This window comes from Elaeis guineensis, chromosome 3, assembly GCF_000442705.2.
Source record: "Elaeis guineensis isolate ETL-2024a chromosome 3, EG11, whole genome shotgun sequence".
Classification (NCBI taxonomy): domain Eukaryota; kingdom Viridiplantae; phylum Streptophyta; class Magnoliopsida; order Arecales; family Arecaceae; genus Elaeis; species Elaeis guineensis.
Window position 1 is genome coordinate 97,915,755 of NC_025995.2, and position 17,099 is coordinate 97,932,853.

The following is a 17,099-nucleotide window of genomic DNA, read 5'->3' on the forward strand; positions in this document are numbered from 1 at the left end:
GGTCGAACATTCGGGCCAGACCATCGGCTAACATGCCGATCGAGCCCCGACCAAAGAAGGCGGAATGCCTGCGCGACCGACATCGCGACTCCCGACCGAGCTGCGGCCGATCGAAGGATATTCGGCTTGCCACCGTCTATCGCATAATGCGACCTCAGTCACATTCATGACTCACCGACCGAGCTACGGCCGACCGAAAGATATCTGGCTTACCCCCGTATATCATGAGGCGCAGTATAGGTACTCGACACAAGGGTATCGGGATCCGACTTGCCGTCGTCTCCCCGACTAGGCACGCCCGACGACATTCGGTGAACGCATCGGAAGAGACCTGACTGCCAAGCCTTCAGCTGGCGGTTGGTCGACTTCCGACTCAACAAACGCGCCCGACTCACGACCGGGGAAAGGACGCCCGACTGAAGACCTCGACCATCAAAGGCCGATCCAAAGTCGGGACTTGTCCTACCTTCGTGGCGGCACGAGTTGCCGAACGTCCTAGCCGATCTATATGAGTTAGCGACTTACGAAGATATTCTACAACACATAAGAGAAAGAAAAACAAGCAGAGAAAAAAGTTTAAGTCCAAAAACTTTGATTTCATTGAAGATCAAAATAGGTTTTACAAAGATAGGCCGAAGCCCGATTACAAGCCAGAGCAAAAGCAAAAAGGAAAAACAAAACCGACTAATCATCGGAGTCGACCTCCTCCACTGGGTGGCAATGGGAGATGGTCGGCGGATCCACTCTGACTTCCGCAGTCGGGGCCGACTGATCTTCGGTAGCCGGCTCTGCGTCCTCTTCTGCTTCCACCCTGGTGGAAAGGCCTTCCGACACTGGTTCGGCCGTCTCCTCCGCAGCTGGGGCCTCCGACTCTGGCAGAACTACGCCGCTGAGATCAAGTTCCGGGTACAAGCCTCGAACGGCTTCCCGAGCATCCTCGTACCCGACCCGGTACGAGAGGAAGCCGCTCTCCAGAAGTTCTTTTCGGTACTCTTTCGAGTCCCGAAAGTCTTCGACGGCCCGACTCAGAGCCTCCTTCGCCGACTCAGCCTCGGCCTTTGCGATGTCCGCGTCGGCCTGAGCGATGGATAAGCCTTCTTCGGCCTTGGCGAGGTTTTCGAGACTTACTCGGAGCTGCTCGCGGTCGGCCTCCAGCTCCTTAGCGAAGCTGTCTCCTCATGCCGAAGCCGGCGGACGGTCCGGGACTTCTTGTTCGCGTCGTCCTTGGCCGACTGCAGCTCCGACTCCGACGACGCCAAAGCTCCCTTGAGTCGGGAGACCTCCTCCGTGAGTCGGGAGACCTCCCCCTCAAGTCGGCCCTCCCGGTCGGTCGACTGTTGCAGCTGGTCGACCAGGATGACCTTATCGGCTTCAAGGCCCGCGACCTTGTCTCTCCAGGCTGCGCGCATGTCGTCGAACTTTCGATATCCGGCCTCCAGCTCAGAGATATTGAAGACCAGCTGCACAAGGTAACACCGACCGATAAGAAAGCGGATTTATGAGAAACTGCGTTAAAAAGCAAAGGAAAGAGGAGCTTACCCGGATCATCATCGGATAAAATGAAGACAGCATGTCAGAGACACGCTGGTTCTTCATTGCATCGATGTCGGCAGGAAGGAGGAGCGCCTGGCACAGTCTCCTGGCCAAGTCGTGGTTGGCCAGGCCCGACGCACCTTCGGATAACGGGAAGTCGGTTGATCCTCCACTGGCCAACCGCCCTTCGTCGCCCGACGCCATCGGGGCCTTGCCTCGGCTAGATGCCCAGGCCCTGACGTCGGTAAATGGTCAGTGCCGAAAAGAAAAAACAAAAAGAAGAAAGAGGGGTAAGGAAAATGAAAAACCGACCTAAACGGGGGACCGGGCTAAGGCCGGCGTCGTACAGGGCCTGCTCGGTGACAAGCTTGCTCTGCTTCGGCATCGAGATGTCCTTCAGCCGGTGGAAGTCCTCCCGATCTTCAGCCTCCACCCGACTGTTCTCGTTCGGCTCGGTTCGGAGATTCCCCCAACAGACGGGAAACCCCCAAGGAGCGGAAGACGACGCAAAGAAGAACTGGTTCTTCCATCCGTGAATGGACGATGGAAGACCAGTAATGAAGGAGAGCCCTTTTCGAGGAACAAAGTATCACCACCCTCGGGCTTTAGGGTGGGGTCGGAGGACGAAGAAGACTCGGAAAAGGGAGATCCGGGGTTCGGTCGGCAAAAGCCGACACAAGAGTGCAAAACTGACTATCAGCCGAACCGAGTTCGGCGCGAGTTGTGCCGGGCACAGCCCGTAATAGTCAAGAATATTTCGGACGAACTCCGGAACCGGGAAACGAAGGCCGGCCCGGAGGTCCTCCAAGTAGAAGGCCACCTGGCCCTCGGGCGGGCTGTTGACCCGACCGTCGGCGCCAGGGGCGAACAGCCGAAACTGCTCCAGGATGCGGTACTGCTCCCGGAGCCGATCGACGTTCGGCCCCGAAAGTGAAGAAACCTCCACCTCTGGGGTCGACCGAGTATCGTCGGTCGGCTCTCCCGACCGACCACCTCGTGGAGACGTCCTGGCCATGGGTCCAAACGAATGGCAGAAGAAGAAGAAGAAGAAGGAGACGGAGAAGACGACGGAGAAGGAACTACAAAGGAAAAGAGAGGCGGAGGAGGGTACCTGGAGCAAGGACTCTCACGGGCAGAGTCTCGACAGTGAAATGAGGAGGATAAAAAACTAAGTGGGGGCGACCCTGTATATATAGTGCCCCCCGACGGTCGAGATGAAGGCACGACCAACGAGGACTCCCCAGATCCTGCCGCGTGGCATCATCCGGACCGTCCGTCGGTCCGACGGTTCGATGCACCTGCCTTCAGATCGAGCCACGTCACCTCCATCCGCTCCAGCGAACCCGTCCCAATGGCCGCACGCCACGTGGCGTAAAGGCCGCGACGTTTCGTATCCCCGAAGGGACGGCGGGAACGGCGGTTCCCCTTCCCGATGGGACGAGACGTCTGACACCGACATGATGTCTGACACCGACGGGACGTCCGACACCTGCAGGACGTCTGGCGCCGACATGACACCTGACGTCGATGGGACGGGGCATCTGACACCGACTAGACATCTGACGCCAGCGAATCGCTCGGCATTCATGAGACGCCTGACATCGTATCAACCCGCGGTACGGTCGGAATTTGGCATACGACGAATCCACTCCTTTTCGCCCGGCGTTGCTGCCCAAGTGAATGCATCGGTCAGCACACCGTCCGACTTAGGAGTGGAGGGGGGCAACTGTTGGGGAATACCGACCGATCCCGTCCGTACCGACTTATAATCGGGCCGACTGACCGACCGACCGACCGTCCGACCGACCGACCGTCCGACCGATCGACCGACCGACCGACCGAACGTCATCACCGGCCAATTCACGGCCCTTAACCGACTGAGGATGTATCGGTCGGGCATACTTTTTCCGACCGACTGAACCTGGAAGTCTGATGGCCGATTCTCGCAACACGCTCGGCTGGCCTTTGGAGGAACCCCAACCTCCATCCAACGCCGCACAACTGGCCACCGACCTAGGGTCGGTCGACTCTTCCGATCACCGTACGACTGCCACAAACTGTCAGCCCTGACAACGGCATGCGGCACTGCCGCCTAGGGGCATTGTCAACCCTAGTGATTTGACAGCCCCACGGCGATAGGACACTTTTACGGCGACTCTGACAGTCTACAATGAGTTGACAATTCCTCAATTATCCGCGCCATTAATGACGGCGCCATACCACGCTCCACTATATAAATCGGGGAAGGCAACAGTGCAGGAGACCTCTATTTTTCAACTTCGAAACCACAGGCTTGCTCCCCCCTCTCTCTCTCTCTCGATTGAGCTCTCTGTCTTCGTTTCACTGTTGCCCAACCACCTCTCTGACTTGACCGTCGGAGGGTCCCCGTCGGAGCCGCCTCCGGTCAGTATGGACTCCCTTTTTTGCAGACGTTCATTTTTCGGTGATCAGACGATGAGAGGATTGGCCGCAACAGGTATGATGTGATTATTTACAAAGCAAGCACCTCATTCATCGTGTAATAAGAAGAAACCATAACTCCCCCACCCTCTCAGATCGCATTCTAATGGGCAAGCCCATCGCAGAAGTGGTATATATCTCGATCCGGCGGCCACCGGTCTCCCATCAACGGTTTCCCCTCCACGCCCCCCTTGGCTCTCCAGCTCACTTTGGACGCGGAGGACGTCAGCGGCGATGGCTGTTGGTGGTCAACTCACATGGTGCTGGTTGGCGAGGGGGAGGTGGAGAGCTCGAGCGGGTTGCGGAACCACAGATCAGTTCCCATATTCTCGCATCTGAGTTGCCTGGGTTGGAAAATACATGTAGCTCCATACGCTTTCGCGCATAAAATTTATATGCGGATTTACGTCCAAATATGACATACCTGCGGACGTCTGGCCCCGCTATAATTCTCATGTTGCGGAAGAAAAAAAAAAAAAAAAGCTGAATTGTTCCTGCCACAAGAAGCATGCGGAAACCGGGCACTCGGAACCATGCACACTCAAAGATGGCAATTAGATTGGATTGAATATAGACCGATCAATACGGATTGGATCAAAAAATTATCAATTAAAAATTAATTTATTTATTAAATAAATTAAAATTTTAAATTTAAATTTGATTTTTTCATTAAATAAATAATTCAATTTGATTTATTTAATTTATTTATTAAATAAATTAAATTAAATTAAATGAATAAAATATATTAGATTAAATGAATTAAAAACAGATTAAGTAAATATTAAACTGATTAAATATATTTTAAATATATTAAATAGGTTAAATAGATTATTTGACATAATCTATTCTAAATATTAAATAAAATAAATTAAACAAATTAGATATCTAAAATTTTAATTCATTTAATCTAAACTCAAACCTCTTTATGATGGATAAAATATGGATTGAATTAATAAGTTGAATTATATTTTACTGACCCTACTCAAAATCTCATGCTGTGCATAAATTATTATGCAGATTTTTATCCCCATGAACAAAGAATGGCAGACAATTGGTAAACTTTTTAACATAAAATTATTATGCGACACAGGTCCGCATAGACATAATTATATGCAGACAATCGGAACCTGAATCCATAGGGGGCATAAAATTTCTATGCGAAAAAAATGGGTATAGGAAAATATACGAAAACATCGGGCTCACGTAATTGCTGCCAGCATTTGCCAACTCATCTTGTTAGCCAAAGTTTGTCGGAGAGTCAAGGGTCGTAACACCACTAACACCAGGATAGGTTTAACTGTTAAAGGTATGCAAATCAATTAAATATAAAGACCAACCGGTTGATCAGCTGCAAAATTCATACGCTCTATTTTTACTGAAACCAACTTGCAAATAGTGACAGAAGAAAGATAAGGCAGTGAAAGAACAATCCCCCGAGTTGTTAATGAATTTATGCAGTCCAAGTAAAAATGCCTTTGAAACGAGCATTGCTCCTTTCAATATTGCATACATCCTTCCACCTCTATCCTGCCCGTAGCCCTATTTTTTGAAATACTTCTTGATGTCTGCTCCAAAAGTTTGGAAAACAATTAATTCTAGGTTGTGAGACATGGCATATCCCCAATACATGATCCCACAGGAAGCAAACCTCTCTTCCAGTACCTGTAACTAATTAAAACAAGCATTTATTGGTCAAACACAAGATAGATTCAGATATTCAGCATCTTGGTGGATCAAACCCACATCTAACAACGCCAACAGAAAACTGAAAATAAGTACATGCACACACTTCAACTTTAATGCTAGGCACATGGGCACTTTATTTGTACCTTGGCATGTCATAAGACCCAAAACATGGCAACACTCACTCAAAGGCAAACCAAGACACTATTCCCTCACACAAAAGGAACATAATGGAATATACTGGGTTACCAAGATGCTAGGTACCGAGCCTCGAAAGAGCTTAGGCATCCTCTCCTATCAATGCAAGCAGGAAGTCCTCATAGTCTCCAGTGGTGTCCTTTTTAATGGCGCGTTCCAGAGGCACGCTGTTTCTCTTGTAGTAGATCTCCTTTATCTGTTTCATATTCACCTCAGCACGAGTGGTTATGACTCGAGTAAGAGCATACTCGTCTGTCCCCATTTTGTTGATTGCAAGTCGGATGACCTTCTCAAAATATTTTTCAGGGCAAATGATGCAACGTATGATGCTCCTCAGTGCAAAGAGGAAGTCATCCTTAGGATCAGCCTTCAAGTCCTGAGAATACAAGCAACAATATAGGTCTAAATCGGCAATCTGTGTTAAGATGCATATTTCATTTTTAGTTGCACTGCAGCTTTTGCTCACCTACATTTGTTTGTACTCCACTGAAAAGGAGAAGGCCTTTCTTCCTATTCTGACCACAATTATTAAACAAAATTTGGGCACAAAGACAGTGCAAAACATGCTATGAGATGCTGTGTGATCATCAGAAAATACTAATATGTGTAATTTAACGAGGTTTCAGCATCCACCTAATTTACGAGGTTAAAGTCTTCGTGGTACTAAGATAAATCTAGTGAAGTATTAATGGAGTACATTAAATGGTAATATATTTGCAATTTTAGAAGTTAAAGCAGTAATATGATAGCCATATATATATAAATATAACTGGCCATATGCTGGTCCACTGGTCTGCACCTCTGTCCTCAGTGCGTGAACTAAGGAGAGAGGTCCCAGAACCCTCAAGCAGGAATTCCCACCATATTTTCCCAAAGAAAGAAATATAACTGGTTCCTCAAGTGAAGAATGCATAAGCCTAAAAAAGGAGGTGAAATACGTATGGGCCGGTGAGTGAAGAAATTGCAGGACCTAAGAAAATTCAGAATAAATTTGAGAAATCAAGAATTAATAAAAGGCAGATGGCACCCAAACAGAGGCTTCCCGTGTGTTATTCTGGCCATGGGCAAAGCAGTTGAGACAGATCACAGCCAGCACAAGTATTGGGCCTCAGTGAAGTGACCTATTCTTATTTCTAGCATGCTACGGTTCATGAGAACAGAGTATAAATATAAACCACAGTAAAAAAGATAATTTTATTGTTTTAATGGTTGTAAATACCTTGTTAATTGGATGACCAAATTCATTGTTGTAATCATTGAACGTTGCAAGCAGTTGTGCCTTGCTCCTTGTAGTTAGAATTCTAATGATTTCTTCATTGCCATAATCTTTGTCATTTATCTTTTCATGCAGCATCTTAGCCTCTGACTTCGCCAGTGATGCATTCACTTCAAGCCCCTCATAGCGGTACGAGCTTACAAGTGGCACAAGAAGCTGGACATAACTAGCATTGCTCAATAATTCCCCAAGTAAAATCAGAAGTATAATTGTTCTGAAAATTTCCCAATATCTACCTCTTCCCCATCTAAGGAAAATAAAATGGCGTCAAACAGTAAAACTACTTACCATGAATTTAAACGACGATAACGAAACTACTGCAGACATCTATTTAACAAAATATGATGAGATGCAGGATATCAGTGTCTAATGACTTTGAAGGTTCCCGAGATGGCGAATCAGTATAATGGCAGTAATATTTTCAAGGGTCCATTATATAATAATATTAACAGCTATTATTTAATCTTTCCACCATTAATTAATAAGGTACCACTTAAATTACACTGAACTGCTATTTTGTGAAATAATGATGCTATTTTACTATTATCACCCGTTATTTCCTGTTTTAATAATCAATAATCGCAGCATTAATAGCTGATGTATATCGTAACGGTTGATGACCCTTCGGGACACCCAATTATAGAAACCCTAACGCGTGCAGATAAACACACTTAAAAGGAGAAACGGCAGCCACTTATTTTATTTTTTAACCACCTTCATTTTAATTATCCTCCTAAAAACGACCAAAAAACCAAAACCAAAATGAGAAATCAAATTCTTTTTTTTTCCTAAATTCTGAGGAGAAAGAAAAATCATATACGTACACTAAAACTGCAACACAATACACACACAACGAAATGGGATTAAAAATCAAAAGTTCAACGCAACTAACCCAAAAAGAAGAGGAAAAAACATACTGATTCCTCAGATCAATCAGATCAAAGACAGGCCCAGTGATCAGCGAGGTGAGTTACCTTCCGGAAATCCCCACTGGTGTGGACCGCGACGTCCTCCTCAAGCGATCTCTTAAAGCGAGCATGGTACGCTCTCCGGACCGCGAACATCTCGTCAGAAGTCCTCGTCACGGAGATCTCAATCAATGCGCGGTTCCCGGAGGACCACTTCTTCAAGGCCTCGTTGGCCAGCACAGCGTCCCTCTCCGGGGGGTCCAGCATCCACAGCAGCACGGCTTTCTGTTTCCAGATCAAGAAACATATCAAAGAAGAGAAGGAACAAAAGGAGAGAGATCTTTGAGAGAAGAAACAAGAAACAGAGAAGACCTCGAAGTGCCGGGTGAGCTCCTTTTCGAGGGCCTTGAGGATATCCTCGCCGTAGGCCTGGGCGTAGGCGTCGCGGATCTGGCGTCGCTGGGCTGCGGAGCGGTGGGCCAGGATGGCGATGATCAGCCCCTCGTTCGTGCCCCATCCTGCCAAGAGATCCAAAAAAGATCGATCAAAACCCTAACCCCAGCTGCGATCTTGAGATCCGAAATGGAGAAGACGCATGGGAGGAGAAGGGGGGAAATGAGGCACCTTCGAAGGCCTTGCGGAGCTGCTCGCTGTCGTCGTAGGGGGACGGAACGGAAACGGGAATCGAGAGTGTCGACATCCTTTCTTACGGAAACAGTGGCCTGAGAGGAAGCCGAAGGAATCCAAAGAAGGAAGACAGAGACGGTGATGGGGGAGGGAGTGAAAGGGGAGCGGGTTTTAAAAGGTTGGCAGGGCCGGGGACATGGAGAAATATATGCGGGAAGGGCGCAGGCAGTCAACCGGTACGTGGGGGTCAAAAGTTTAAAAAAAAAAAAAAAGTCGTACAACGCAAGACACGTGGCGATTAGATGTGTGCCGACGGTAGATATTTCTTCGCATATGTGATTATTATGCGGGGCGGGACTTTGTGTTCATGCATCCGGCGTGCGTGAACGCGTTTACGCGGGGACTGGGGGCGGTGCACGCGAAGGGCCCGAAGGATCATCATTGGGATTTCGTCTAGAGTTTAGTCACTTGAAAAACGACACCCAAGTCCACACTCACCACATGGCATGTGATAGACTGAAGGTATGGTGCAGGTGTTGTTGATGGTGGGTGGACAGCAGGACCATCTGTTTTTTCTTTTTCATTTCTTTTCGCAAAGTTTTTTGCTACTGGCACTTACCAAAACGACGAAATGATTTATCGCTGTCTATTTTATGTCCTTATTTGTCGGTAACAGGACAAAATAATTGAAAGTTTGAAAGAGAGAGCCGACTCCACTGGGGATCGAACCCAGAATCTCTGGTTCCGTAGACCAGCGCCTTATCCATTGGGCCATGGAGTCCTGTGTTTCCTTGACGTCCCCAACACAAATCCAATATTTTAGATTTTCTGTTCCCTGCCATTGACGCCGATGTGAAATACTTCGGCCTGGATCGGTAAAGAGCATTGAGTGTAACGAGATCACGGTCGTTTATCAAAAAACTTCCTACTGATCAATAATATGTAAGATATGCGTAAATAAATTCAAATGACAAAAAAAAAAAAAAAAAATACAGGTCATGAAAACAAAAATCCAAACCCAGATTTCATCCTGTGATTTTGATCTAATTCATGTGTAACAAACTAATAAAGACTCCTGTCGTTAAAAACCACTAGAAGGTATTGCAAGTGTGTAAGTAGAAGCATAAGTCTTAGAACGCAGATGCAATGTGAAAGTATTGAAAACAAGTATAGAAATAAAATATTCAAATTAAAAAATCATGATTTCTACTCTTTTTGCGAGAAAAATGGTTAATAAAATTTTCAAGTCAGCGCCACTTTTGATACATCTAGCTTTTAAGAAGAAAAGTTCAAAGAACAAAAATCTTGAGGTGATTGAGGACATAAAACACAATTTGCCCAGAGATGGAAATTTCATCTCCTTTATTTAAGGGCATTATAAAATTTCATTGCAAATTAATGAAATCATGGGTTAAATTTGGATGGTTATCCAGCTTTGCTAAATTGAAGCTCAACAAAATCCAAAAGATTTGAGTTTTATGAAAACACGATTTCAGTATCCTCTTGAAAATTGTTTTGGAAAACCTAATAAATTGTGTAACCTGAAAATTGATTTTGCACCTTATTTTTCGCATGAGTTGTTTTACACAACTCGATATGTGGTTCACCAAATTCATAAAAATCACAAATAACTAAATGATATTTTAGAAAATATATGAATTCTTTTAAATGCTTGAAACCACCTTCGAGACTAAAACATTTCAATAGCTACATCGAGTAGTCGTGCCTTGTATATTGAGTTTAAAATTTGATATTTATAATCAAATAGATTGATGATTTGACACTCGCATAAGAGTAAAATATTTCAATTTCAGTAAAACATAATTCGCCTGGCATCCTATGCATGGCTTATAGAAATAATACTTTATCATTTGTTTGAGCCAATCACAAGCACTGACTTCAAACAAATAAGACAATGATATGACCTCGAAAAAAAATCATCAATCACTTGCTCGAATGGTGTCACATCCTGCCACTTTGGCAAGAAATCAAGGGCTCTGTCGGGAGTAAAAAACTCCGTGAGTCAACTCATTGCTCGACGAGATTAGGCCAAGCATTAAGACCTGATTTAGCATGACGCGAGTAGAGTCCAACCCAAGTCAAGAGGGTTGGATAGATCTGCTTACGACACATCATAATGAGAGGCATGAAATATCAATTAAGATGATGCCATGTAGCCAAACTTGAGGAAGACCGAATGATGGTTAGAAGATAATCCAAAAAATATGCATAAGGGGATCAAATTGCCAGATTGTGCTATATAAAATTAGGTTGAGTGCCAGCAGCTAAAGAGCATCGGTTGGACTAGGCCGAGTGGTAAGTATTCAAAGTATATATAGTGGCAGGCCAATGGAACGGATCTTTATTTTCAACGACGTGATCTGAATTCGAATCACGATGAATATCGGACTGCGATGAAATACTAGGACGTGAATGACTATCGAATGGAGCATATTCCGACGGTTCGGATACAACATCTGAAAATAATATTTGGTTCGTTGGCCCTCGGTAGTACTGGAATGATATACTCATCCGTTGGGCTCATCCATATGGTGGAGAGGAGTAGAGCCGTCAAAACGGGCCTTGGCCCGCGGGCCGACCCATTTAGGCCCTTAAAATAGTAGGGCTGGGCCAGTGTTTTAGCAGCCGGTTTAACAAAAGAGCTTTTTAGCCCGATCCGTTTATGGCCCGGCCCGTGAAGGGCTGGTCCGTCTAGCCCGCAGGCCAGCCCATTTTTTTTTAAAAAAAATATTTTAAAATAACTTAACCACTTAAAGTAATCAATAAATAATAAATTATTTCTAAAATATTATTTTTCTCATTTATATGTCTCATTAGTCATTACTAAAAATCTTAAGAACAGGGACTGAATTTCAATAGTTGGACTCAATGTTATTTGAACAATATTTATTACTTTTTGGTTTGTTTTGATTTTGTGGAGTTTAATTAGTCTGTGATGTTTTTTCTTATGGAGAATGGAGATTATGATATTATTACAAAAATTTTAGAGTTTTTTCATATTTACTTTTGGTGTTTTAAAATTTGATGTAGGGATTGATTTTATTTATTTATTTGATGAAGTATTATGTTTGAGAGTTTTTTAATTTATTATAATTTTTTAATTTTTTTAATTTTTATAATTATTTTAATTTTTTTGGTGAGCTATAAGGGTCGGCCTGTTTAGGCCGTTCACTTATAAGGGCTAGGACTGGGCCGCCTATTTGATGGCCCATTTATCAAAAGGGCTTTTTTGGCCCGGCCCTAATGGGCCCGATTTGTGAAGGGCCGGCCCTCCATGGGCCGGACCGGTCCGTTTTGACGGCTCTAGGGAGGAGGCCGCCTATTCATCTAAATTCGATTCTAAATTGAATATTCTCCAATGAGAAGTTGGGGCTCTATGGTCATGCCCACAGAAGGTAGATGCTCTGAATCGCCCCCCCTCCAACTCCCATCTTAAAAAAAAAAAATGGTAAGTACTCAAAGTACATGCTGATTGCTAAATTTCAAAGATAGAATATGATAAAATATAACTATAGAATTAAAAATATATATATAAAAATTAAAGAAAAATGATCAAATACTAGAATCAAGGACAATAACCATTAAGAGAAAATAGGTGAATTAGCAATTTTAATCAAAAATAACAATTATCGATGCTAGAGAATCATCGCTGCCTAATGGTTAATGTTGGGTATAAAATACCCACAGCCGAAGTTCTCAACAGAATCAATTGCAGGAAGACTCCGCCCGGGCTCCTACGGGAGCCGGGCTTCGCCCTCGACTCCAACGGCTACAGACAGGCTTCGTTCGGACTCCTACGGGAGCCGGACTCCGCCGACAACTTCAACCGCAAGTAGACTCTGTCAGGACTCCTACGGGAGCCGGGCTCTGTCCTCAACATCAACTGCTGGTAAGCCCTGTCCGGACTCCTACGGGAGTCGGACCTCGCCTTTGACTTTAATTGCAGGAAGACTTCGCCCGGACTCCTACGGGAGCCGGGCTTCGCCCTCGACTCCAACGGCTACAGACAGGCTTCGTCCGGACTCCTACGGGAGCCGGACTCCGCCGACAACTTCAACCGCAAGTAGACTCCGCCCGGACTCCTACGGGAGCCGGGCTCCGTCCTCAACATCAACTGCTGGTAAGCCCTGTCCGGACTCCTACGGGAGCCGGACCTCGCCTTTGACTTTAATTGCAGGAAGACTCCGCCCGGGCTCCTACGGGAGCCGGGCTTCGCCCTCGACTCCAACGGCTACAGACAGGCTTCGTCCGGACTCCTACGGGAGCCGGACTCCGCCGCCAACATCGACTACCGAACAACTCTGCCCGGACTCCTACGGGAGCTGGGCTCCGTCGTCAGCTTCGACTACAGAACAACTCCGCCCGGACTCCTACGGGAGCCGGGCTCCGTCGTCAGCTTTGGCTACCGGTAAGCTTTGTCCGGACTCCTACGGGAGCCGGACTCCGCACCTGACTTTGATTGCAGGATGACTCCTACGGGAACCGGACTCCGCCGACAACTTCAACTGCAAGGGGGACTCCGCCCGGACTCCTACGGGAGCCGGACTCCGTCCACGACCCCGGCCTCAAGGAGGACTCCGCCGGGACTCCTATGAGAGCTGAGCTCCATCCACGACCCCGACCTCAAGAAGAACTCCGCCAGGACTCCTACAGGAGCCGAGCTCCGTTCACGACCCCGGCCTCAAGGAGGACTCCGTCAGGACTCCTACGGGAGCCGGGCCCCGTCCATAACCTCAACTACAGGGAGGTCTCCGCCCGGGATCCTGCAGGAGCCAGGCTCCGTCACCAGTTCCGACCACTGCCGAACTTCGGCCGACGAACCTGTACTTTCTGGTGCAACCCAGCGACCACCTTGATCCTACTCCACTTCCCGCGACGGATTCTGCGCAGCTCCATCATCCCCTGACAGACCGCTATGACGGCCACGATTCTGCTCCACTTCCTGCGGCGGACCCCGCGTGGCTCCATTATTCTCGGGCAGGCCGCTATAATGATCACGATCCTGCTCCACCTCCTGTAACGGATACTGCGCGATCCTTCCATCCACTGGCAAGTCACGACAACGGACGCCGCTCCACTCCCTGCAGCAGACTCCACGTGGCGCGCTGCAGTGAGGGCCACGGATCTACTCCACTACTTCTCGCAGCAAATTCCTCCTGATGGAGGGCAGCCCACTACGAGACGGTTATGAACGTCACTATCAGTCTGTTGAGCCCACCGCCTATACAAGGGAGACCCCAGATACGTTATTCTATAAGCTCTCATTTTTTACCTCAAAACTCTGCTAAATTCTCCGTTCGAGCACTCCATTCTTGTTGAGGCAGAGAACTGACTTGAGCGTCGGAGGGTCTTGCCGGAGCAACCCCACCTCCGGTTTAGACTTCCTTTGCAGGTCCCGACGGCGACCGTGACTTCGTCGACTCCAGCTTCTCCGATGCAAGCGGGTTTTTGCACCAATAGGATTGGCGCTAGAGGAAGGGGCCTGTGTCTTCGCAGTACCCTTATTCTTAAAGGAGCGCTCAACGGAGCCGTCTCCGACCGTCTCCTCCGGCACTCACTCCTTGCTTGATGCCTCCCCGCAAGGCATCCATGCGACGGTCCACAGCCTCCGCGGCCAGATCTCAGGCTCCGACCTCCCCTCCTGTTCCTCCTCCTCCTCTGACGGTGGCGGTCGGTGCGGAGCAGTTTGACCTGCTGGCGCAGCAGGTCAAAGGCCTCACAGAAGCTGTGCAGGCTATGCAGCAGCAGCAGCCGCAGGCATCGGTACGCCTGGAAAGGGTGTCTCCGGAACACCAGAATCCGACGACGGGGCGGGCCACCTGGGCCAGTCGCTCCATCCTTCTTGGGAAAGCGAACCCGAGGGTGGAGAGCCCTCAATCGGATCACGACTCCACCCCTGGAAGATCCCTGCCCCTATTCTGCCAGAGGACCCTCGAGACTCGAAGTCGGGAGGACTTCCTGGATCGAAGGCTCCAGGAGATGAACCGGCGGATCGAAGAACTCCGTCATGCTCCCCCCGCTTATGGTGAGGATATTTGTACTGACCCTCCCTTCTCTCAAATGATCATGCAGGAATCGATCCCGCCAAACTTCAAGCTCTCCCAGTTCGAAAGCTACGACGGGACTTCGGACCCGGTTGATCATCTGGAGGCCTTCCGGACGATGATGCTGCTTCACGGCTCTCCCGACGCTATTCTATGTCGGGCCTTCCCATCCACCTTGAAGGGAGCGGCGAGGAATTGATACTCGACTTTGAAACCGGGTACCATCTTTTTCTTCGATCAAATGAGCCACCAATTTGTGGCCCATTTTGTCAGCAGCCGGCGCCCCCGAAAGGGTTCGGAGTCCCTCATCAATATCAAACAGAGGGAAGGAGAGTCCATTCGGGCCTACATCAACTGTTTCAACATCGCGGCGCTAGAGGTCCGGAACTTGGACCAATCAGTTGCAATGGCCGCCCTAAAGGGTGGCCTTCAGAAGAATGACCTTTTATTCTCCCTGGAGAAGAAGTACCTCAGGGATTTTGCTGATTTGCTGGCTCGGGCTGAAGGATACGCCCGAGCGGAAGAAGCCTTCAAAATGAAGGATGAAGAGACAGCGAGGGAGCGGCAGGCGGGAGACTCAAGTAAGCCCGCAATCGAAAAAAGGCCAAGAGAAGCCCGGCCGCGTTCTCGATCCCCTCCTGGGCACAAGCGTGCCCATACTCCACCCCGGGTGCGCAGGTAGAGAAGTCCGGACCGCGGGGTTCGACGGGGTTCTCCACCAGGGAGATTCCGCAACTACGCTCCCCTCAACGCCTCGAAAGCCCAGGTGCTGATGGAGGTCAGGGAGCAGCTCCCTCAACCGGAGAGGATGCGCACGCACCCCGGAAAGCGCAACTCCAACAAGTTCTGTCTCTACCACCGCGACCACGGCCACGACACAGAGGAATGCATCCAGCTCTGGGACGAGATCGAGGAGCTCATTCGGCGAGGTCGACTCGACAGGTTCATCCGACGCAGTCCCGAGGGTAGAGGAGACCGGCCTAGGGCCCTTCCACAGCCTGAACCGCCAAGAAGGGAGGAGCAACCCGGGGACCGACCTCCCATCGGGACCATCGACTCCATCACCGAAGGGCCTCAAGGAGGAGCGGATCACCCACGACCGTGGAACTCGGAAAATTTGTAAATGTATCACTTACGATTTCACCTTGAATCTAAATTTCTTTCTACTTGACGTATTCTTTCTATCTGGCATGGATTTATTACGACTGGATATGACCCCTCCAAATGCTTGAAACAAAGCTATGTTAGGAACAGGAGAGAACCCCGTCCAAGCATACCTGAAATGAAAGTCCGACTATCTCGAAATCGGATGGGGGGAGAGGCCTTACAACGTCCTAATGTGCCCCCACAGCCATGTCAGGAACAGGAGGAGAACCTCGTCCTGACATGAGCAAAGTCAAAGGCCCAATTTTTTTAGACCGGATGGAGGGAGAGGTCTTACAACACCCTAATGTGCCCCCACAGCCATGTCAGGAACAGGAGGAGAACCTCGTCCTGACATGAGCAAAGTCAAAGGTCCGGTTCTTTTAGACCGGATGGGGGGAGAGGCCTAACAATGCCCTAATGTGCCCCCACAGCCATGTCAGGAATAGGAGGAGAACCTCGTCCTGACATGAGCAAAGTGAAAGGCCCGGTTCTTTTAGACCGGATGGGAGGAGAGGCCTTACAACGCCCTAATGTGCCCCCACGGCCATGTCAGGAACAGGAGGAGAACCTCGTCCTGACATGAGTAAAGTCAAAGGCCCGATTCTTTTAGACCGGATGGGGGGAGAGGCCTTACAGCGCCCTAACGCGCCCCCACAGCCAAGCCGGGAACGAGAGGAGAACCTCGCCCTGGTTCGAGCAAAATGGAAGGCCCGGACTCCTACGAGAGCCGGGCTCCGACCAGGACGCCAAGGAAGACTCCACCCGGACTCCTATGGGAGCCAGGCTCTGTACGCGACGCCAAGGAAGACCCCACCCGGACTCCTACGGGAGCCGGGCTTCACCCGCGACTTCTGCAGCAAGGGCTGATGGTGGCGAAACCCGACCGCCCAACAAGATCGGATGAAAGGAAAAAGCCCCTCAGCGGCGCCTCCTCGCTTCTATGCAACCCCGCGAAAAGCGGGGGGAGGGCCCTCACTCTGAGAAGAAGAGAAAAATTAAAAAGGAGGGATGACGAACTACGACAGAAACGGATGAAAGATGGACCGCACCAAAAGACCTAAAGGACTTCGTCCCAACTGAAACGGGGAGTTCCTACCGAATACCTCCGACCCCTAAAAAGACTTTCGACACTGGTTAGGAAGACAACGACATCCCCGAGGTAATGCAGAGCCCGAACGGCCAAGCTCGGGCTTGCGGCCGGTA

General features: G+C 48.7%; 1 protein-coding gene and 1 non-coding gene across 3 annotated transcripts; both read right to left on the reverse strand.

Annotated features, from left to right (window-relative positions):
• Window positions 1–5,677: 5,677 nt before the first annotated feature.
• On the reverse strand, window positions 5,678–8,855 carry LOC105041622 (annexin Gh1). 2 transcript variants are annotated; one of them, XM_010918587.4, is made up of 5 exons: window positions 8,683–8,855; window positions 8,431–8,576; window positions 8,125–8,343; window positions 7,094–7,306; window positions 5,678–6,250 (listed from the first exon to the last, which is right to left on the reverse strand). In XM_010918587.4, the coding sequence occupies exons 1-5, from the start codon at window positions 8,756–8,758 to the stop codon at window positions 5,957–5,959; spliced, it is 948 nt and encodes a 315-aa protein (XP_010916889.1). In that variant the 5' UTR covers window positions 8,759–8,855; the 3' UTR covers window positions 5,678–5,956. The 2 variants fall into 2 exon arrangements, with proteins under 2 accessions (XP_010916889.1, XP_073110203.1); XM_073254102.1 differs by lacking the exon at window positions 7,094–7,306.
• A 538-nt stretch (window positions 8,856–9,393) lies between these two features.
• Window positions 9,394–9,466, reverse strand: TRNAR-ACG (transfer RNA arginine (anticodon ACG)). The gene has a single exon. It is a non-coding gene; the product is annotated as a tRNA-Arg (tRNA).
• Window positions 9,467–17,099: the final 7,633 nt, after the last annotated feature.

Bases quoted from the DNA above. Each gene is read 5' to 3' on its own strand.
- LOC105041622 (XM_010918587.4), bottom strand. From the start codon at position 8,758: ATGTCGACACTCTCGATTCCCGTTTCCGTTCCGTCCCCCTACGACGAC. The intron at 7,307-8,124 runs GTAACTCACCTC...AGTTATGTCCAG, and splicing joins CCAGTGGGGATTTCCGGAAG to CTTCTTGTGCCACTTGTAAG. The intron at 6,251-7,093 runs GTATTTACAACC...TTGTATTCTCAG, and splicing joins TTGGTCATCCAATTAACAAG to GACTTGAAGGCTGATCCTAA.